The sequence below is a fragment of the Phaeoacremonium minimum genome (genome assembly GCF_000392275.1).
Source record: "Phaeoacremonium minimum UCRPA7 unplaced genomic scaffold PA7_03_scaffold_359, whole genome shotgun sequence".
NCBI classification, from domain to species: domain Eukaryota; kingdom Fungi; phylum Ascomycota; class Sordariomycetes; order Togniniales; family Togniniaceae; genus Phaeoacremonium; species Phaeoacremonium minimum.
The window spans coordinates 34,030-54,844 of NW_006921263.1; the positions used below are offsets into that span (position 1 = coordinate 34,030).

General features: G+C 49.9%; 7 protein-coding genes across 7 annotated transcripts; 4 read left to right on the forward strand and 3 right to left on the reverse strand.

Annotated features, from left to right (window-relative positions):
- Positions 1-2,154: 2,154 nt before the first annotated feature.
- Positions 2,155-3,863, forward strand: UCRPA7_4605 (putative mfs transporter protein; the record flags this gene model as incomplete). Its single annotated transcript, XM_007917156.1, has 4 exons — positions 2,155-2,264; positions 2,321-2,448; positions 2,511-3,562; positions 3,624-3,863. 4 exons carry the CDS (start codon positions 2,155-2,157, stop codon positions 3,861-3,863), a joined length of 1,530 nt encoding a protein of 509 aa, XP_007915347.1.
- Positions 3,864-5,136: 1,273 nt separating this feature from the next.
- On the reverse strand, positions 5,137-6,396 carry UCRPA7_4606 (hypothetical protein; the record flags this gene model as incomplete). Its single annotated transcript, XM_007917157.1, has 4 exons — positions 5,137-5,621; positions 5,671-5,863; positions 5,921-6,308; positions 6,359-6,396. The coding sequence occupies 4 exons, from the start codon at positions 6,394-6,396 to the stop codon at positions 5,137-5,139; spliced, it is 1,104 nt and encodes a 367-aa protein (XP_007915348.1).
- Positions 6,397-6,985: 589 nt separating this feature from the next.
- Positions 6,986-9,661, forward strand: UCRPA7_4607 (putative aaa family atpase protein; the record flags this gene model as incomplete). Its single annotated transcript, XM_007917158.1, has 10 exons — positions 6,986-7,006; positions 7,062-7,193; positions 7,262-7,552; positions 7,629-8,216; positions 8,276-8,338; positions 8,389-8,434; positions 8,486-8,869; positions 8,923-8,945; positions 8,999-9,562; positions 9,629-9,661. 10 exons carry the CDS (start codon positions 6,986-6,988, stop codon positions 9,659-9,661), a joined length of 2,145 nt encoding a protein of 714 aa, XP_007915349.1.
- A 394-nt stretch (positions 9,662-10,055) lies between these two features.
- Positions 10,056-12,100, forward strand: UCRPA7_4608 (putative lysyl-trna synthetase protein; the record flags this gene model as incomplete). Its single annotated transcript, XM_007917159.1, has 5 exons — positions 10,056-10,130; positions 10,181-11,730; positions 11,779-11,856; positions 11,911-12,041; positions 12,090-12,100. The coding sequence occupies 5 exons, from the start codon at positions 10,056-10,058 to the stop codon at positions 12,098-12,100; spliced, it is 1,845 nt and encodes a 614-aa protein (XP_007915350.1).
- A 393-nt stretch (positions 12,101-12,493) lies between these two features.
- On the reverse strand, positions 12,494-14,001 carry UCRPA7_4609 (putative cytochrome c oxidase assembly protein; the record flags this gene model as incomplete). Its single annotated transcript, XM_007917160.1, has 2 exons — positions 12,494-13,562; positions 13,634-14,001. The coding sequence occupies 2 exons, from the start codon at positions 13,999-14,001 to the stop codon at positions 12,494-12,496; spliced, it is 1,437 nt and encodes a 478-aa protein (XP_007915351.1).
- Positions 14,002-14,348: 347 nt separating this feature from the next.
- On the reverse strand, positions 14,349-16,246 carry UCRPA7_4610 (putative cation diffusion facilitator 1 protein; the record flags this gene model as incomplete). Its single annotated transcript, XM_007917161.1, has 8 exons — positions 14,349-14,657; positions 14,707-14,955; positions 15,006-15,076; positions 15,129-15,213; positions 15,268-15,331; positions 15,639-15,838; positions 16,013-16,050; positions 16,207-16,246. 8 exons carry the CDS (start codon positions 16,244-16,246, stop codon positions 14,349-14,351), a joined length of 1,056 nt encoding a protein of 351 aa, XP_007915352.1.
- Positions 16,247-18,615: 2,369 nt separating this feature from the next.
- UCRPA7_4611 (putative zinc-regulated transporter 2 protein) lies at positions 18,616-19,693 on the forward strand (the record flags this gene model as incomplete). The annotated part of the gene is made up of 4 exons (XM_007917162.1): positions 18,616-18,776; positions 18,824-19,426; positions 19,477-19,604; positions 19,659-19,693. The coding sequence occupies 4 exons, from the start codon at positions 18,616-18,618 to the stop codon at positions 19,691-19,693; spliced, it is 927 nt and encodes a 308-aa protein (XP_007915353.1).
- Positions 19,694-20,815: the final 1,122 nt, after the last annotated feature.

Consider the following 20,815-nt stretch of genomic DNA (forward strand, 5'->3'; position numbering starts at 1 on the left):
GACACGATCGCGGTTCAGCTCAATTTCGCCGCTGCGCATGCAGATGACAATGCGCCCCCGCTGCTGCTCTTTGCAAGTGCTTGCCATCTTACCGAGCAACCCAGTCTCCCAGGGTGGATTGGAAAGGCATTCCTGCGGGTTCGAGACCATGGCTAGGAACGTTCGATTCACGAGCTATCGAGGCGGCGGAGGGAAAACAGTTTAGCTATGAAGCCTAAACAGAAAGTAAGAAACTGTAAGGGCCTTGGTGAAGATGGAGGTAGAAATAGTTAATTATTCTCATGATCTATAGAAATCGTGGAATTATTAGACCGTCTATTGAAGGCCCTGAGTGGTTGTTCTTGCTGACGTTAAGGCGAGAAAACAAGGCAACCAAGGCTAGGCAGGCAAAAATAAGGCAAAACTCAGGCAATCCAAGGTAAATATGAGAAGATCCGGATGCTGGACGATAAATATGTCTTAAAGTTAGGAGTAATTTGTCGACGAGGCACCTTGACAGTCAGTAATATCGCATTATGAGACGGCGATGAAAGAAAACAACACCCATTCCACTCAGGCGCTCTACCTGCATCGGCAAATCTCCAAACGGCGAACCAAATGATGACCTAATATGAGATTGGTTTATGAAACAAGACTACGAGAGCCTCAGCGCGCCAAGAGAGGCAAACCATGGCCCTGGGCCTCGAATGCATCCTTCCATGGAGATTGTCCCCTGTGGAAGGGGCCGAGGCATCGGCTCCCCTGGGCTACCGTTTTGATGTCTGGTGTTGTTGCTATTATCAGATCATCGGCCTCAGAAGTGGATGCCGACTCAGAAAGGCCGTCCAGCGACGCGCAATTAGCTCCCTCTTCCCCACGGGGGTGTGGGACCAGTGGGCACGAACAAAACAAGCCATCACGGGCGTGGCGTAGAAGAGGACGGGGATTCGGGGAATCTCCTCAGTGAGAGAAACAGACAGCAGTACTACGCCGTGTCTGGGGAAATAAGGAAGAAGCAGAGAGGTCGCACAGCGGTGCTAAGCAAATGACGGCCCAATGCAAGCAAGCAGAAAGCAGCCGAGCCCGTGCCGAATATGACTGCCGGCTGCAGTTCCACCAAGTGGAAACAGTCGTCTAGTTGTGCAAGGAGCGAAATCAGCAGTGCTTGGCGACCAAAGCCATCTTGTTCTGAGGAGTAAGGGCAAATGCTTTAGCAGGAATGGAGGGTGGCCGTGGACTTCAGTGGACCAAGAGCATTCCTTGAGGAGCTTCTCCGCACGGAGATGGTCAAGGCTTGTTGGAGAGACTCCTCAGGGCGTTCTTGGCACTCCAGGTGCCTAGCTGGTTCGGGAAAACTGCTCCTTTGTTGAGACTTAAGCAGGTGGCATATGACACCCTACCTGAATCTACCACCACTGGGCGACTGTACCGGGAGATGCTGTTGGTGGTATCTCGCAGCGTGGTCTGGGGTGGTGAACCTGGTTTCCGGCGCTGACTGCCAATGGGAGTGCGGTTTGCCGGGCCTTCCGCCTGTCTTAGACGAAGAGTTGTATGGCTTTCCACGAAGGCGCACCACCTTTAGAGACATCAATGCTATACCAAGCCCTAGGAGCCGTCTTCCACGTGCCGGAGGATCCTTTAGCCCAGTGCAGTGCTCGAGATGCGATGCAATTGACTCTGGCCTAGTCCTAAGCGGCTTGGCAGTCGCAATGGAAGCTCTTCTCCAGGTCTAGGGGTGGAGATGATTGCTGATGGCGCGCCCTAACAGGGGGCCGGTTGGGGTGTGCTATGCTGGGATAGCTGCTCGTCGTGAGAAATATCTGCCCCAGGATTGGATTGTCTGGGATTATATTGGGCTGGGGAAAGGAAACGGCAACCCCACAACCCGTTACATTCGACTGGAGCACTTGCCTCGAATCCTGCATAATTGCGAGGGCAGGAGCTTTCAAGTCTCGTAGAGTAGATCTCATAAAGACTGGTGCTCCCTCAATCTGTTTGTTACGCAACTTCTGCATCTGTCCGATCCATTGCCCTTCGGTACCCGGAGCTTGGACCCGGCTCTCTCGACAAAACATAACATAAGCAAGTAGCGCACACCGCTCACCGGATTCGATTTCTGCTTGTAGATCAACACGACGTCCTTTAAAGACATTGCCAACTTTATCACCAATCACCATGGCGGCTGAGAAACCACGGGCCAACGACGGCCCTGATCAAATCCAGGTCGCCCATCACGACGACGTCCTGCATCATGCTGCTGAGCGTGGCCAGGTTGCTACTGACAAGTAGGCGATTCACGGCTCCTCCAGGGGCAAGATTTGACGCTGACAATCCCTGATAGATATGGCCATTCGCTCGTTACCATTGACCCTAAGGTAGAAAGGCGCCTCAGGACCAAGATCGATCTCTTCGTCGTCCCCACCGTCGCGCTGTTGTATCTCTTCTGCTTCATTGACCGTGCCAACATTGGTGAGTTTCCGCTGCTGTCCGGAGCATCAAAATGAACGACCCGTAGAGCTGACAGAGCCTAGGCAATGCCAAGATTGCCGGCTTGGAGAAGGACCTTGGTCTCGAAGGCTACGACTATAATGTCGTTCTCTCCGTCTTCTATGTCTCGTACATCCTGTTCGAGATCCCTGCCAATATCATGTGTAAGTGGATCGGACCTGGTTGGTTCCTCCCAGGCACGACGCTGCTCTTCGGAGTGTCCTCCATCGCCACCGCCTTTGTCCACAACCGAGCCCAAGCCTGTGCGGTGCGTTTCTTGCTCGGTATTTTCGAGGCGGGAATGTTGCCCGGCATCGCTTACTATCTTTCTCGATGGTACCGGCGAGCCGAACTGGCCTTCCGGCTGTCCATCTACATGGTCATGGCCCCTCTAGCCGGCGCCTTTGGCGGACTTCTAGCTTCCGGCATCCTCAAGCTCTCTCACTTCGGTGGCCTTCATAGCTGGCGCATGATCTTCGGAATCGAGGGAATTATCACCATCGGGTTGGCCATCATTGGTTTCTTCACTCTGACGGACCGACCCGCCACCGCCCGCTGGTTGACGCAAGACGAGAAGGACCTTGCCATTGCTCGCGTCAAGTCCGAGCGTGTCGGCACGACAGAGGTCCTCGACAAGATGGACCACGTCAAGCTCCGCCGTGGCATGACCAGTCCCGTCACGATTGGCACCGCTGCCGTCTTTCTGCTTAACAACGTAACCGTGCAGGGGCTCGCTTTCTTCCTGCCGACCATCATCAAGACCATCTACCCGACGCACACGGTCGTCTTCCAGCAGCTCTACACCGTTCCGCCGTACGTCGTCGGCGCCTTCTTCGTCGTCCTGTTCCCGACCATCAGCTGGCGCCTGGACAAGCGGCAGATCCTCATCGCGCTGAGCGCCCCGATGGTCATGGTCGGCTACATCATGTTCCTCGCGAGCAAGGACGCCCATGTCCGCTACGGCGCGACCTTCCTGATTGCAAGCTCCGCCTTTGTTCTCGGTCCCATGAGCAATGCCCAGGTCAGCGCGAACGTCGTCAGCGACACGGCGCGCTCCAGCGGTATTGGTATGAATGTCATGTTTGGCAATATTGGCGTAAGTTTTTCTGGTCTCAGATCGTAGAGGGCAGTGAAGCTAATCAGCTTTGAAAATTCAGGGTCTCATTTCCACCTGGTCGTTCCTTCCGTGGGACGGTCCCGATTACCATATTGGCAACGGCCTCAATCTCGCCACTTCCAGCACGATCTTGATCTTGTCGACGGCATTGCTGTTCTGGATGTATGCCGATAACAGGAAGCGTGAGGCGCGGAGCATCGAAGAGGAGCTTGCTGGCCTGGATCAAAAGCAGATCCAAGATCTGGACTGGAAGCACCCGGCCTTCCGATGGAGGCCTTGAAAGGACTGGGGAGTTTCTCCAAAATAAGTTGTATTGATTATGATCAATCGGACGTGAGGACTTGTAATATCCAAAACTGAGGCAAGTGAAGGAATGCTCAGAGTGGGATTTTCGATGGTCTGGGCTCTTATGAGTGTGCCTTATTATTTGTTGCCAAATTCATGACGTTCGCGAATTTTGGAACAGGACTTATGCCCGCTGGTTAGCTGTCTGAACCGTGTGTTCAGCCAATAGCGAACACATAGTTGTTACAGAGCCGAGAAAGGAAGCATGATGCGCCTCTTCCTAATATACTAACTCGTCTTCCAATTGTACTCTCATCCTACTAAGACGGTTTTCTCGAAAAGAAGAAACTCAAGCTTTACTAATATTTGAAGCTATTTCATGATGCTATGTGCGACGCTATATGCCCCTTCCCAAACGCTATGTCCAAAACCCCCGAAATACAGGACTGTACAAATTATGTGCTGTGATCTAACGTATTGGAATATCTGGTATTAACGATTCATGATCCCAAATCAGGGGTCTATCCCTCCTACTACTCTCTTGCGTGGTGAGCTTCAGCTGCGGCCAGTCTTGGATGGCAAAGATCCTGTTGAGTGCATAATCGTGCTTCGACAGCCAGTCACTCCTCCATTCCGCATTACCACGCGATGTCTCTGCGATGACCATGATCTTTACTTTTGAGGATCCACCGTCGACGGCCGTTATGACTTGAGCCAAGCCGTTCAACACTGTCGAGACAGAGACCCTATAAGCGAGATCCAAGCGATCAATGATGATGACGATCGGGTCCCTCAGCTCATTGAGAACTTGGATCAAGACATGGAGCAATGACTGGAATGACCAGCTCGCCCCCTCTTTGGCAACATATCGGCGGAAGCGATCATAGTTGTCTCGTAGCATCTCAGGCTTCTGATGCAGTATTTGAATAATGATCGACGAGATCACCGTGTGAGCAGAGATCGGCTCGTCGATTAACATAGGAAGGCAAGAGAAGAAAATCATTTTCTCCTTCTTCTGCAAGGCGTCTTCGGCAACGTAGATGGCCACAGGCGATAGCCAGCAGTGGAGAAATCCCATTTTTCTCCGGCCTTGCCATGCAGTGCTGCCGCTTACAAAGAGGAGCGAGGATGCACTGCTCTCGTTCCAGTCCTGGAATTCAGGCTGACTGTTCAGCAAAAAGCGGCTCATTTGTAAGTATCCCGTATACGGAACATTAGGGGCGTTGGCTGGTAGGTCAGGGAATATCTCCATGAGCGCTTTCTTTGTTCTAAGTATATTCATTCCAGGATGTGGATAAGATATCTGTAGTTGTGGTCAACAACTTTAGGGTTGAGGTAAACATGGGCAAAGAGCGTCTCACTTCCAAAACATTCTCAAATGCTGTTAGTCGGCTCTTGTCATCTTGTTCCTGCTGAAGCTTGAATTGTCGTTCTTGTTGCTCTAGTTTCTCTTTCAACTCCTCGTTCTGCGAGAGAAGCTTCAACCGCATACGCTCAGCTTCTTGACCCATAAGTTTGAGTTCCCTATTCTGTACTAGCAATTCTTGTTGCCCCTTTTGTGCCTCTTTAGCTTGTTCCTTGAGATGCTCAATCGTCTTTGCGGAGTTGTTGACCTGAGCTTCGGTTCTCTGAGATGTCTTGTGGAGTTCGTACATAGCCTCTGCGTTAATCTCTGCCAGCGTTTTGTGAATTTCCGCTGCAGTTTCGTCGAACCCTGAGGCGAGAACGGGGAGGAGAGCAAAGAGAAACCTTTCTATCGAGAGTTAGTAATGCTGGTATGTGTGGCGTTGAAGATGACATACTGCGGAAACGAGATAGGTACTCGGCGGCTCTTCTCGAGAAGTCTATGACTTGCGCGTATGCCGTGGCAACGAGCCTTCTCATGACATCTGTAGGGTAGATGTTGTCCCAGTTTTCCAGCTTCGGTAGTGACTTGCGAAGCTCTTCTAGCAAGTCGATAACTTTGTTATCGTTCTTCACCTTATTTACACATACCTGGAGTTGTCAGCTTCCACCCAGTCTTCATATATCTCGAATACACATCGAACTCACAGACAACAAAATCGAGAACGTTTGATAGGCAACTGTTCCATAGGGACCGCCAGCCGTTGCAACAGCTTCGATAACTTTCGAGTACTTCTCCACGAGCTGCCCGAAAGTGTTGGCATGTCCCTGAGCCCATTTGCTCACTTTCTTGATTCCTTGCTGCCTATCTAGCACGTATCCGTGATGTGTCGCGGAGGCCGCCCTGAAGTTGCGTATTGCCGACTCGCGACGAGGTAGACCACCTCGTGCTTCCTCGATCTGATCTAGGAGCTCCTCTTTCGTAGAGGCCAACTTGACTTCTCCATCTTTGGACTTTATCGCGCTCTTCAAATGGTCCTGGAAGCTTTGGTGTGATTGTAAGATCTCCTTCGGCCGTGATAATGCTTTGCTGCCTCTGTCAACCTGTTAGTATCATCCTTGAGTTCAACTTCGGGGTATACTAACGCTGCGTCCTCAAACCACCGCGGTTTCGCGGGTTCCATGATGGCCCTTGACAATCACAAAAGCATCCTCACACCCATGAATCTCCAAGGGGAAGATAAAGTGAGACTTGTCATCTTGATAAGATTCACACATGCACGGAATCCCCGCACAGGCGACAGCAGCGTGATACGGGTCCGCTAGGCCCCAGACAGTCACCATTCCGTGCATCTGCGCAAATTGCGACCGCAGGATGCAGCTGCAGGCTTCTAGTTCGTCCCGGCTGATTAAGTACTCGTTTCGGCCAATCGTGTCCGGTCGGCAGGCAGACTCGCATGAGCAGGGAGCGTGGGCTGGCAGGTTGGGGGCCAGCGGTTGCCTCAACTAGACACGGACACATCAACCCTCCCTCCTCCTGTCAAATCGCCTCATCGGGAGGCGCAGTCGGCGCTTGCGCACAGGCACGCTGACCAGTCCCTATATCATAACTCCACTGATGATAAAGGTAGACGGTACAATGGCATTCATTAATTCGCGCTGCGTCCGTACCTTCCTTGAAGGAGGATAAATAGTTCAGGAGGGCCGGCTAGGCACCACTCGTCAGAGTCATTTGCTTTCTGAAGTGTCCGCGCGCAAGCTGGTTAAGCTGCAATGGGAGACTCTCAAGCAACAGTACGGGCCTAGCCCTCCTCTTCGTGGCGTTTTTGAATATTGACGACTGTTCCAGGACAAATCAGCCCTGGAGGCTGCATTGCAGCAGAAATATATTGAGCTCCTTGAGAAGAGAATTGGCCAACTCGAAGCAGTAGTCAGTGCTGCTGAACAGAAAGAAAAAGCAAAAGACGAGGAGGGGAAGAAGGTAAACGTTGCTCTAGATTTATGCACCGCCGATAGGATCTACAAACTAATACAAGTGATTATTTGAAGAAAGACACCAATAAGAAGGAAGACCCAACGACAGGAGGGCGATATCTGAACGCCACGCGAGAATGGGATAACTCTAGCGCCTCGTACAAGGACGATATTGTAGCCGAAAGCTCATTCAAGAAGTCACAGCCCAAGAATGTTGCTTATATCTTCCGTCGCGTTATCTATGATACTGCTCTCAGCGAGAAACGAGCCTACAGCGAGCTTGAGATCGAAGACCTGAAACTCATTGAGCTGCTCAAGAGCGTGATTGACAACAAATACCCAGGTGTCAACTTCGATGGAAATAGAGTGTATATGCAGGCACCATTTCCTGCAATTGTACGTTATTTCATTGTGAAGATCTCTTTTAACTAACAACGTTCAGATTCACAATTGGGACAAACTGAAGGAGAGGGCCGAACAAGATCCCGATGCACAGGAATGCAAAGATCTTAGGCACCTTCTCGGCCGTATTGAGGCAGCCGAAGAGCTCGAAGATTACTTTAAGACGAGAGACGCAAATAGCGCCGCGAAGGTCACAACATTCGAGACGCTATGGACAGTATTCGCACCGAAGACGAAGATTGTTGTAAAATCGTTCATGGGAATACCTCAGCTGCTTCAAGTTTCAAGCTCGCCCGTACCATACGTTCGATCCAACATCAAAAACATTCTCAACTTTTACATGAGGGCATGGTGTTGGGATTGGAACGGCAAACGCATGGTCAAGGTTCGGTATTTCCTGAGATTCAAACGGTTTCAGGGGACGAAGGAGATCAGTGATTTAGACTATTACCCAGTCGAATATCACACCGAGAGCAAAGAGCTTTGCGATGAGGTTAGGAAGCGGTCGGTCAAATTCCTCATGGCAACGAAGTTTGTGAACAATGCATCCGAGCGGATGTTCAAGTATGAGGGGAATGCCTACGTCGCCCGTAGGAAGATTGTGTCCAGCAGTAAGGAGGATGACGAGGTATACTTATTGACCCCTAGGCCGAGTTCGCAGTCGTAAACGCTAATCGAGGAGTGTAGGATGATAATGAGGCGAAGGATGATAACGACGACGATGATGTTATCAGGTCTAGACTAGTACCTGTGAGTCACCCTCTTCTCTTTGAGGTGTGGGTATAACTGACTATAGCTAGATCAAAGGCGAAGTCATCTGCGATGCCCAAGCCTATCTTCAATATGGTATGTAGCACCGCATAGACATCAGAGTCTCACTAACTAACTGAGCTTAAGCTCATTCGAAACGATCTCACGCAATGGGAGAGATGGAGCACGAGATAATCGAAGAACCCGCCACTGAGATCGAAGATGTTCTCGCAAAAGTGACCAAGGAAGATGTGTTAAATGGAGTGCATAATAACAACGACGAACTTCTCATCCTGCCACCTCGATTTATGGGTTATGCCACGAGAGAAAAGTTATGGGGTCAGTTCTGTGTGGATTGGACATCACCACCGCCTGAGCCGAATCGCGAGAAGTTTCACAAGAATCTACAGCTCGACAAAGAGTATAAGGATCTTATCGATGCTCTTGTCAAATCACACGAGAGCGGGCAGGCCGGCCAGGTTCAAGACATGGTGTCCGACAAGGGTAAAGGACTGGTCCTGCTACTTCATGGTAGGTGTCAGACCCTCAGAGTCAAAGTGACCGCATGCTAACATATGTAATAGGACCGCCAGGTGTGGGCAAAACGGTAATGTCCGAATAGTCTATCAAATTGAGACGTCTGCTAACCTGCTATGATAGCTTACCGCCGAGACCATCGCTGAAGCAACAGGAAAGCCTCTGTTTGTGGTCAGCGTCGCCGAGATTGGGCTAGATGCGTCACGAGCTGAGAAGAATCTAGAGAAGCTTTTCAACTTGGCAACAAAGTGGGAGGCCATACTACTTGTTGACGAGGCCGACGTCTTTCTGGAAACGCGTGGATCGACCTCTGATGCTTCTCGAAATGCTCTCGTGTCGGTCCTTTTAAGGGTGCTCGAGTACTACAAGGGCATCATCATTCTAACAACCAATCGAATCAAGTCCATAGACGTTGCAGTCATCTCGCGAATTCACCTCGCGATCCGATACACTGACTTGAGAGACGACCAGATGAAGTCTATCTTTAAATTCTTCCTCGACCAGCTGGAGCCCCAGTGGATCAAGGATCGGTCGGCGATCAACAAGTTCATCGATGACACAGGGCACCATTACGGGCTTAATGGACGGCAGATCAGGAATGTGGTCTCTGCAGCTCTAGCGGCTGCGAGGCGCGAGAATGATGAGAAGATCGGGGATGGACGACTAACCGAAACGCATCTGAGGAAGGTATGTGAGATGACGCGAGATTTTCAGGAACAATTGAAAGACCATGCAATGCAACAGAGATACCAGAACGAGGCGAGGGGCTTTGGAGGCTATAGATAATAAGCCACTTTATGATGTATGAGACGAGGTGAATTGAAATGATGACCAGATTCCATCCACCTGACTTTTAAATGGCATAGTGACGATGGGAGGTTCAAATGTTCCCTGTCGTTTGGTCTTGCTCTGAAGACGGATTGTGGCGCTCGTGTGGCTTCAATTACCCCGCGACACAGCCACAAAATTTCACCAGCGAAAATTGAGTCAGTGTGGTGTCCTGCATCTTGACCCCGCCAAAACAAAATATCAATTTCGAGGGCGTCTCAGGTGCGTCTGTCACAGTGACTCACATCTGTGACTCTGGATATAACTTCGGCGACTCGATCCCCGGATTGAAGTGCTGCTTTCTTTCTCTTATCATCGATTAAGTCAAGCCTATTCATCAGGCATTGCCATCATGGCCGACAACACGACTGCCCCGCCTGCTGAGCAGCTCGAGAATCTCCATCTCGACCCGGTCACGGGAGAGAAGGTAAATGCGTCCCTCGCGCGCAATAGAACCTCTACTGACATGTCGACAAGATCTCCAAGTCCGAACTCAAGCGTCGCCAGAAGCAGCGACAGAAGGACGAGGACAAGAAGGCCAAGGCAGCTGCTGCCCCTCCTAAGGCTGCTGCAAAGAAGCCCGTCGCCGCAGGCGAGGAGGATCTCGACCCTCGACAGTACTACGAACTCCGATGCAGACAGATTAACTCCCTTCTCGCCTCGAACGACCCCAACCCCTACCCACACAAGTTTCAGGTCACATACGACGCGAATAACTTTGTCTCCGAGTTTGGACACCTCAAGTCCGGCGAGACGGAACCGGCCAAGCAAATCAGCCTTGCTGGCCGTATATACGGTCGTCGATCGCTCGGCAAGCTCATCTTTTACGACATCAGAACCCCTGCAGATACCCAGTCGATTGGCGTTAGGTTGCAGATCATGTGCCAGGCTGAGAATGTAAAGGAAGGTGCCGTGCCGTTCGAGAAGCAGCACGAGATTCTAAGGAGAGGTGACAACATCGGTATTGTTGGCTTCCCGGGGCGAACTGCCCCCAAGAAGCTGCTTGCAGAGGGAAAGGAGGGAGAACTATCTATCTATGCAACAGAGATTATTCTGCTCAGCCCGTCACTGCACATGCTACCGTCAGAGCATTTTGGATTGAAGGATCTTGAACAGCGCTTCCGTAACAGACCTCTGGATCTACTGTTCAACGATTCCTCTCGAGAGGTTCTATGGATGCGGAGCAAGATCATCCGATACATTCGGGAGTTCTTCAACGACCGCAAGTTTTTGGAAGTTGAGACCCCGATGATGTCCGCCATCGCTGGAGGTGCTACAGCGCTGCCTTTCATTACCCACCACAATGATCTGGACCTTGATATGTTCATGCGAATTGCACCAGAGCTGTTCTTGAAGATGTTGATTGTCGGTCAATTTGGAAAGGTCTTCGAGATTGGCAAGAACTTCAGAAATGAAGGCATCGATCTGACGCACAACCCCGAGTTCACCAGTATTGAGTTCTACGAGGCATATGCCGATGTGTACGATGTCTTGAAAACGACAGAAGACCTAGTTTCAGGTCTCGTTAAGCATCTTACTGGCGGCTACGAGACCACTTTCACCAACCAGCATGGCGAGACGTATCATGTCAACTGGCAAGCCCCATGGCGCCGTGTTGAGATGATTCCAGAGCTTGAGCGCGCTTGTGATGTAAAGTTCCCGCCCTATGACGAGCTTCACACCGACGAGACAAATCAATTCCTCAAGGACGTGCTCAAGAAAATGAAGGTAGACTGTCCCCCTCCTCTAACAAATGCGCGCATGCTTGACCGTCTAGTTGGAGAGTTCATCGAAGAGACCTGCGTCAACCCAACTTTCATTCTTGAGCATCCCCAGATGATGTCTCCACTTGCAAAGTACCATCGTTCTAAGAAGGGTCTTTGCGAGCGATTCGAGGCCTTCGTTTGCAAGAAGGAGATCGCCAACGCCTACACTGAGTTGAATAACCCTTTTGACCAACGCTTGAGATTCGAAGAGCAAGCGCGTCAGAAGGCACAGGGAGATGACGAGGCTCAGATGATTGACGAGTGAGTTTCTATGGCCCCTTATGTCTAAATTTATTCTAACCGATGCAGGAATTTCCTCACAGCTCTTGAGTACGGTCTGCCACCAACTGGTGGCTGGGGTCTCGGTATAGATCGCCTGGTGATGTTGTGAGTAATAGACTAGTCCTCGGAGCTTGAATATCGATTGACTTTATCATGTAGCATCACCGACAATTACGCTATCAGGGAGGTTCAATCTTTCCCATTCATGCGGGCCGAGGAAAAGGTCGAGAAGAAGGAGAAGTTTGCCGCCGAGGTTGTGGATGTCAAGCCGCTTCCAGAAGAGGGAATTGGTAAGCTTTCAACTCCCAAGTAATCAATCTTCACTAACGATAATACAGCCCACAAGTAGGCGAGATTAAGTATAGATTAGCAGTCTTTTCCAAATGATTGATTACCTCGAGTTGCGCTGAGTAGAAGGCGTCACAAAATACCGGGTGGCAAAGTAGAGAGGTCTCTTTGATGTCGAGAGCTGGGTTGTAGTCTACATGTCGGATACAAATTTCTATGGTACAGACTTCGGCTATATGCAATTGGTTGAAAGGTCTCCCTATTGCATTACCCTCCAGTTTTGACAATTCGTGAACTAGTCGTACCTTTAAAAAAAACGCTCGTGTTCCAAGAGGGTGGCTTATCTTCCCTTTCAAAAGAACCCGCTTATGCACTGGTCAGGGGCCAAAGCCGCCTGATCTACTACAATATTGGTACATTACACCTACATTACTCCACCATTGGTGAATAACACTCATTTCAGAGCCTTCAGCCTTCGCTGTACCAGAGCCATTGTCGACTGTGGCATGCGCAGTCTGTGGCCGAGGACAAGCACGCCAGTCAACAAGGCCAAGCTGCCTGCCTGGTGGGTTGCCGCCAGATGTGTCGGCACCATGTAGATTAACGTGCTGATACCGAGCGCCACCTGCAGGAGCATGAGGTGTACACAGCCCATCACGCCCTTCTTTGCATTCCTCGGCAGCACTGCAGCGACGTTGCCTCTTCGGCTGTACACGTAAAGAGCCAGGATCGCGCAAGCTGTTGTCGTTGCCAGGATGCGATGGTCCAGCTGGACTAAGCTGGGATTCTCGAGCATGTTGCGCCACCAAATATCCGAGCCATCCTCCTTGCGGCTGTAGAACTTGTCCCAAAGCTCAGACTTAGGAGGCGTTATACCATTGCCCATCATAGGAAACTCGTTGTAGATTAGACCGGCATCGAGGCCCGCAACTAAACCACCGGACATGGCTGTAGTGAAGACGAGAGCGGTAAGCAGCGCAGTGTACCGTTTAAACGGGGCCAGAGCAGGGTGTTTCAGCGCAGAGAACAGCTTGCTCGCAGCCTCAGGATTTGCGAGTGCACGGTGTGTTCGCAGAATACTTAGGCCGGCGAGCAGCATCCAGGTATAGCAGACAAAGGCGGTCGCGAGGTGAGTAGTCAACCTGTATTGCGATACACGAGGGTGGGCACCTGGGGCAAAAAGGTCGTCCTTCAATCCGGATGCGACCATCCACCAGCCGATGAAGCCCTGGAATCCAATGAGACCGGATATTCCGACCAAGTTCCAGGCCATGCGGGGAGTGACCCTCTTGCGTGCAATGAAGTAGATCGTCGGGAGGACGAAAGACATGCCAATGAAGCGGCCCCAAAGTCGATGCGTCCATTCCATAAAGTAGATTTTCTTAAATTCATCTAGGTCCATGTGCGGGTTTAGCTTGACGTACTCTGGAGACGTCTTGTATTTCTCGAACTCGGATTCCCAGTCGGCTTGGGACATTGGGGGCAGCGAGCCAGTGACCGGGCGCCATTCGGTAATGCTCAGACTATAATACGAACGTCAGCAACTCTGTACGGAGTCAAGCAAGGTGCGGCTGTGTGCTTGTTGAAGACCTACCCAGACTCTGTGAGTCGTGTCAGACCACCCCACACCACGATGCCGAAGACGCTGGCAGCGCTCCCGAGCAGCCAGTATGCAACTGTCTTGGAGCTCGTCTCGGGAAACGCCTTCTTCGCCGTCTCCTTGACTGTCGCTGCTGCGGCGATCCCATTGCCAGCGGACACTGTAGAGAGCTTCCTACACAATACAGCGATCGGCGACTGGCGTTTTGGTGTGGTGACTAGGGAGCTTCGGAGTCGTGCGGCCTGCTGCGCAACGGACGACGAGGTGAAGAACTTGTCCTGCTTGAGGCATTGGCGGCAGACAAATGCGGCCTTTGGCGATTGAAGCGCAAGCCTGCGCATCCCAACCTGGAAGAACGCCATGTTGGTCGTTGTTGCCGGAAGAAGCCCAGTCGAAGAGGGCAAAGGGTGGCTTGATAAATATCAAATGGGAACTTTCTTGGTATCAGGCCATAGCCTTCTGGAAAGAAAAGTTAGCGCCGTTCCGATTCGCTAGCAGGCTATATGTACCCCACAATTTGAAGGATACATCCGACGACCATCGGGCTTTAACAGATTGGTCGCGACTTGAGAGATTGAATTGTTTCAATGAATCTATGTAGGTCTGTTATTTATGTATGCTGTTACAACTCGGAAGCGTTTCTTTAATCCGAACAATTTTATCTGGCCCATGCTTTTTTTCTCATTTTTATTACTCCGTCATCCCTTGATTATGAACGAGTATTGCCCGAGTCGAAAGTGGGTAAAATGTCCTCGATACGCTTCTTCCCAGCCAGAAGCACATCTCTCAGGCTCTTTCTGTTTTTCTGCTTCTGCTCATACAACGGCTTATGCTCTTCATTAATGTCGTGTTCGTTCTCATAGTCAACGTGAACGAAAGCTCGCTCGACATCTGCTAGACCCTCTAGCTTTCGTTGCAGGCTTTGGCTCACGTCATGAGAAACTCTCAAGGGGGTGTTCTCGTGCATGACGACATCGACCTCGACGTAATATTTCTGACCTGCGTGGTACGCTCGGCACTATGCCAAGTTAGTGTGGTTCTCTCAATGAAGGGGTCGTTAGTCTCACTGTATCAACTTTCAGAATTTGAGTGTCATGTGTCACCGCTATGTAGATGAGCTTTGAGATGAACTCCTTTGGTGCCGACTTCCCAACGAGTAGCCACACTTGTTCGAAAGCATTGGAGACCCATGAGAACAGGATCAATAGTGCAATACATATAGCACCGATAGGATCCAGATACCACACAAAGCGATCTCCAACAATGGACATAATGAGACCGAATGCATTGACGACGATGTCATTGCGATGGTCGACCTGAGGCGATATTAGTGGAAGCCAGACAATAAAAGACATTGATTACCTACGAAAAAGATCTTGACTGATGGATACCGCCTAAAGAAGAAGCAATAGACCATCAAACTTGCCTTGGCGAGAACTGGAGGTTTGGGTGAGTACGAATAATACGTAAGTGAGTAGAGGACACTCACTAGCAACACCAACGAAGATCAAGGGCACGATATGAAGCTCATCGGCGTCTTGCTTGCCATTACCGAGAGCACGAGCAGATTCGATCTATAATCCACTTGAGTGTGTTGTTCTGGACGATCATAATCATAGAATGCTTACCAGAAGCTGGATGGCGACAGTAGTCATCAAAGCGCAGAAAAGGATGATACCGATAGTTTCTATCCTGGTGCGTCCCTACCAAGAATTATTTGTCGGCGTCTAGTCTTAGCAGGTTTCATAGACCACTCACGACAGGGTACTTGTAGATGCTTGGCCTCGCGGCGAGTTTCGATGTTATTAACATTACGAAAGATGAAACGAGATCCATCTATGATTGTCAATCACTGATTGAGCCAAGGAAGGAAAGGGCACTAACGAAGGCATCCGCTGCAGTTGCAAACAACTATCATCCCCAGTCAGCTTCAACGCATACGTTATCGGGTAACATTCTTAACCCTACCGACAAAGAGCCTGTTGACACAGCCGCGTACATCTGAATAACAAAGAGACAGAAGTTCACGGAAAACGAAGCATAGACGGCAAATTTGATCTTAGGGCCCATCTTGATGTCGTCCTCGACAGCCAGGCGCTCTTCGTCCCCAGCGCCCAGAAACTCATCAATGAGTTCATTTTGTCGAGTATAGAACTTCTTCAACTTTTTCTTGTTACCTTTAGGATGATCAATCTTCATCTGCCGTTGGGTAACATTATCACGTCGATGCCTGCCAAAATTTAAAGGATCTGCCCGGTTGATTTCGACTGAAGATGCCGCTTGAGCAGATGAGATGATAGACTTCTCTTCGACTGGCGACAGAGCCTCTATGCTACTCTCGGCTGTGGTCCTCCCTTGTAAGCGGTCACTCACAACAGGCGTGATGGTATCATCCTGAGAGGTAGTGTTTGCTTTGAAGATGTGTTAGTCAAGACACCCATTCTCAATGAGCATCATTATGATCGATCGACCAGCTTCGCATTGGTGGGGAGAAGAAACATTCGAAACACATCCGGCCCCCGGATGTTGCAATGAGAATATCGAGACCAAATTTAAACCAAACGTACCTGCCGGTTGCGAACCGTTCTGTGACTCGGGAGTGGACATCTTGGGTGTTCATGCGCAGCGTGATGAGTTGTATCGGGGAAAGAATTATCGAATGCTTGGACTTGCGAGACGATGGTTATAATAAGTCTTGGGAATCTTGGCCTCACAAAGCAACTTTAACCATTTCGCAACGTGTTGTCGCACTAATGCGGTGAGGCAACCCAACTCAAGCAATGGTGCAGTTGGCACAGATACAACTTGTGTCTAACGTAGACAACAGAGAGCTTCGTAGGAGTGATGGAACACACGGTACCGCACATCATTCACCCCAAATTTCATCGACAGAGTGAAGTTGCCGCTGAACGTTGCAATGCACCTCCTGGAGGCTTGGCAGCTGTCTTGGCTGATAGTGATACTCGAAGTGGGCATATCGCCAAGACTTTGCCGTCTGGAGCTCCCATTGAAAGTCTATATTGAGAAGGACCTGCATCGATGTTAAGTAGATCTTAGAGGGGCGCTGAGGGCCTGAGCGGCTTCGTACTTTATGTAATTCCCTATTGGTTGAGATTTTGTTTCAGCGGAACGGGAGCTTCAACTACCGCGGACCATTCTTTCCATGCAGGGCTCTAGAAAGACTACTCGGCAATGCGCGAGGTGACCTTGCCAAGACCCACGGCATCAATTCGCCTGCTGAATATACGGTTAACCTTGAGTAGTTGTGGCTGGAAACCCAGACTGCCAAGCCCTATATTTGTTTGGCCCTCGTCTTTTGTCGATTCGCCTTACGTCAAGAGACTCAGCTTACCCAGCATCTGAAGAACATCAAACACCTCCGACCCATGCTATCCCCATGAACCGAATTGAGCCAACATCTCAAGCCCCGCCGGCCTCCACTCTCAGCTTCTCACAGCTCTGTATCCCCATCTTCAGTCACTGAGATTAGAATGGACGAATCATGTATGACCTAAAGAACAGGAGCATACAAAAATATCCCGAGTGGCCCACGACGCAACTTACGGGTATGTATTGTGGGCCTGTTTCATCCATTCCAAATTGTATCTCCTCCTTCCTAACAACGGTATCCTCAAAGTCCTTGCCCAGTCTGGGCAAGACGATAACAGGTTGCACCTTTCCTAATTAGACCTGTCATTTCTGCTGTCCTGCTAGAACAGTAAATTGCCAGTGGCCGGCTCAGCGGATCCGTTGCCAAGACTATCATGAGGCCGTCGATGATTCTAGCTGATGGATCCGGTAGCTTAAACTTACCTCACTCGATGGATTGGAGGCAAGTCTTAGATGGGGAACCGGAAGATCAGGCATCCCAACCCAATAATACTAGTTCTGAGGGTGGAGATACTCGCCATCAACAAGGTTCCGTGAGCGTGCTGCATTGAGAGCTCGACTTCATCGGCATGTCTATCACCATATTCGTGCTTCAAGTTCTTGGCAGACTCGTGCGATGTTTCTATTCTCGAGAAAGCGGCCTGAACGGCAGTCAAAGAGGGCCGGATATTCTTGCCTCATGAAAACAGAAAGTCTTGTCTTGATATGCATATTAAAGCGCGGCGGCCTCTTGGAAGTTCCAAGACTTTCGATCCTCGGTGGTGTTCTGTATTGCTGGTGTTCATCACGCGGGATCTCTTCGTTTTTTTCTTTCATTTCGCCTTTTTCTCTCTTCTTCGCTTCTCTTTTTCTTGACGCGAGGATTGACGCCTCTCGCCTACTTTCACCAAATTGGAGCTGCGGGACAGCTTCATTTGTCCCTTCTTTTCAATTGAAGTTCCTTTTTTCTAGGCCTGCTCACCCGAGTCACCTGTATAGGCTCGAGTAAGAGCAGCTTGCCTTCACTTACATTCCTTCTCGATCTTATAGAGAGGCATATTAGACTTAGACAGACATGGCTGAAGCAATGGCAAAGCCCCAGTGTGGGAGTGAGTCGGAAGCCGGCGAGTACGACCTCGCTCTTCATGTTGTTGGTTTATGTAAGACACCTGAGTCTCAGAGTTTGACGACATATTTCACATTGCTAACGTGTTGAAGTCTTGGTCCTCGGTGCTTCAATCTTTGGTACGAACAAGGAAAATGGCTATCTTGAGATAATTAGCTAACGAACTCAAGGGGCGGGCTTTCCGGTGGTAGCAAAAAAGGTCAAGTGGATGAAGATTCCTCCCAAGATCTTCTTTGCTTGTAAACATTTTGGAACTGGTGTCCTAGTAGCTACGGCATTTGTCCATGTAAGTCGCCCTAACCCTTCACGATCATTGACACATGTTGACCATGATTCAAAGCTTCTGCCGACCGCTTTCGGAAATCTCATGGACCCTTGCCTCCCTGATCTATTTACAACAAACTACCCCCCCATGCCCGGTGTCATCATGATGGCTGCCCTTTTCTGCTTGTTCACGATTGAGATGTACCTCAATCATAAAATGGGTGGTCAGGGTCATTCTCATGGTGGCCCAATGGGTATTGAGACTGGACCTGCCCCTGTGCCAATGAATATGCGAGCACCCGAGAGACCCCCAAGATATGGCCGCAACAGCTTCGAGACCGACGAGATCGAATATGAGAAGCAGATTGCTAAGAAGGCGTATGTTTCCCATTACTTCACATCATATCACAACTGACATGAGTTAGTTTTGAGGAGAATCTCCGGACTCAACAGCAACAGCAGCAGCATGAGAATCCATTTGCTGATCAAAATGAGTTTGGGCCCCAATCAGAGATGCCACCATGGTTCATCGTATTCTATGAGCAATACGTTCGCCAGCGACTGGAGATGATGAATATGATCAAAGCTCAGTCTCGGTCTAACGCCATGGTCCTTTCGGGACCTGATGAGAAGCAAACGTCTGTGACAGTCACAGAGTCCCCATTCATGGATGAAGAGGGCCAAATGGTCGATCCACTTGTTTACAAAAAGATGTCACTGAACATCACTCTTCTGGAGGGTGGCATTCTCTTCCATTCCGTCTTCGTCGGCATGACTGTAAGCATCACCATCGAAGGTTTCATTATTCTCCTCGTCGCCATTCTATTCCACCAAATGTTTGAGGGACTTGGTCTAGGGTCACGTATCGCTGCTGTTCCATATCCGAAAGGTAGTCCGCGCCCCTGGATCCTGGTTGTTGCTTTCGGTACCACTGCTCCCATTGGCCAAGCTATCGGTCTTATGACGAGGAATACATATGATCCCAACAGTGCGTTTGGTCTGATTATCGTTGGCATTTTCAATGCAATGTGAGTTTCTCGGAATGCGGCTGTCGACCTAATGGCTAATTACGTCGTAGCTCCGCTGGACTTCTACTGTACGCTGCCACGGTGGATCTTCTAGCTGAAGACTTCCTGTCTGAAGAGGCCAATCGACTGCTGAGCAAGAAAGACAAGATTACAGCATTCTGCTTCGTTCTCGCAGGAGGTAAGTTTAGCTTGGGCTATGTATGATTGCGGTAAAATTGCTAACTGAAGGCAGCTGCTGGCATGTCTATCGTCGGTGCCTTTGCATAATTGCGCCTATTCAAAATTGACTCATACGCCGATTCCCGGCAACTTCATGGCACATCTAGACAAAATACTGTCTTGTGTTCTATGGCAAACCTGACACCTGACAAAATCCTGAATAGGCTGCTCCTGAAGTAATATGAACGAGTTATGACGCCAGGAATATTGCGGGTTCAAGCAGGGGACATCATTCATTTTAAGACTGTACGCCTGTTCAAAATATAAAGTCTCCTTTTTGATCCATCTTTTGACACGAATTTCAGGCAGAACCAGGAGGAAATAATACTCAGCAATACTTACGGTCGTTACCGCTACCCTTTTAGAAACAAAATATCGCAGACATCACCGTGCCAAAATGATCCGTTCATGAACTAGGTGGTGTTTGGAATAACGCAAAGCACAACGCTGGCTTCAGAGCATCGATTGGGGGCCCATTCCATGGCGCGGCACAGCGCTCTATAGAGGATGATGGATACAGGCGCTAAATTCGCGAATAGAATAACGGAAAGCTGTGAGCCTTCCAATGTTACCTTAGACATACCATTGGAAAAGCGAGATGTAAGATAGTGTAGTTGTACGCCTAAACTGGAGACTTGTGCTGGTCCATTGTGCTCAACGACTGTCCTGTCCACTGCCACAGTTCGTAACCGTAAAGTGTCATCTCGAATGTAAGTCTGGAGGGAACTGGAGCCATGTCTTACGGCGCGGTATGACCACGCAACCGGTATCAGCTGGTGAGATGGGACATGCCAATGTGGAGGTGGTGATGAAAAGACCGGACGATGCCCCACGCAGGTGAGACAGTAACGTACGCAATCCAACCACTCGGCCTAATCACTTTCTTTCCGAAGAAAAGACCCGAGGAAAGACTGTGATGAGATGAAACAACCGTAGTAAGCTTAATCATAGCTGAGCCCGGAATGGTAGCTACCGTTGCTGCCAAGAGTTTCGACAGGTAATGGACAACGCAGCCGCCAAGCGCACCCAACTACTTCACAGCAGAATGCAGTATAGTACAGAACACATGGATGTAGACTCGGTAAAATTGCGTCATGTTGCTGCGCCAGATCTTGTTCGATACGGATGACTACCTTAAATCCTTGTGCGAACGCTGAGGCTATTCAAGTT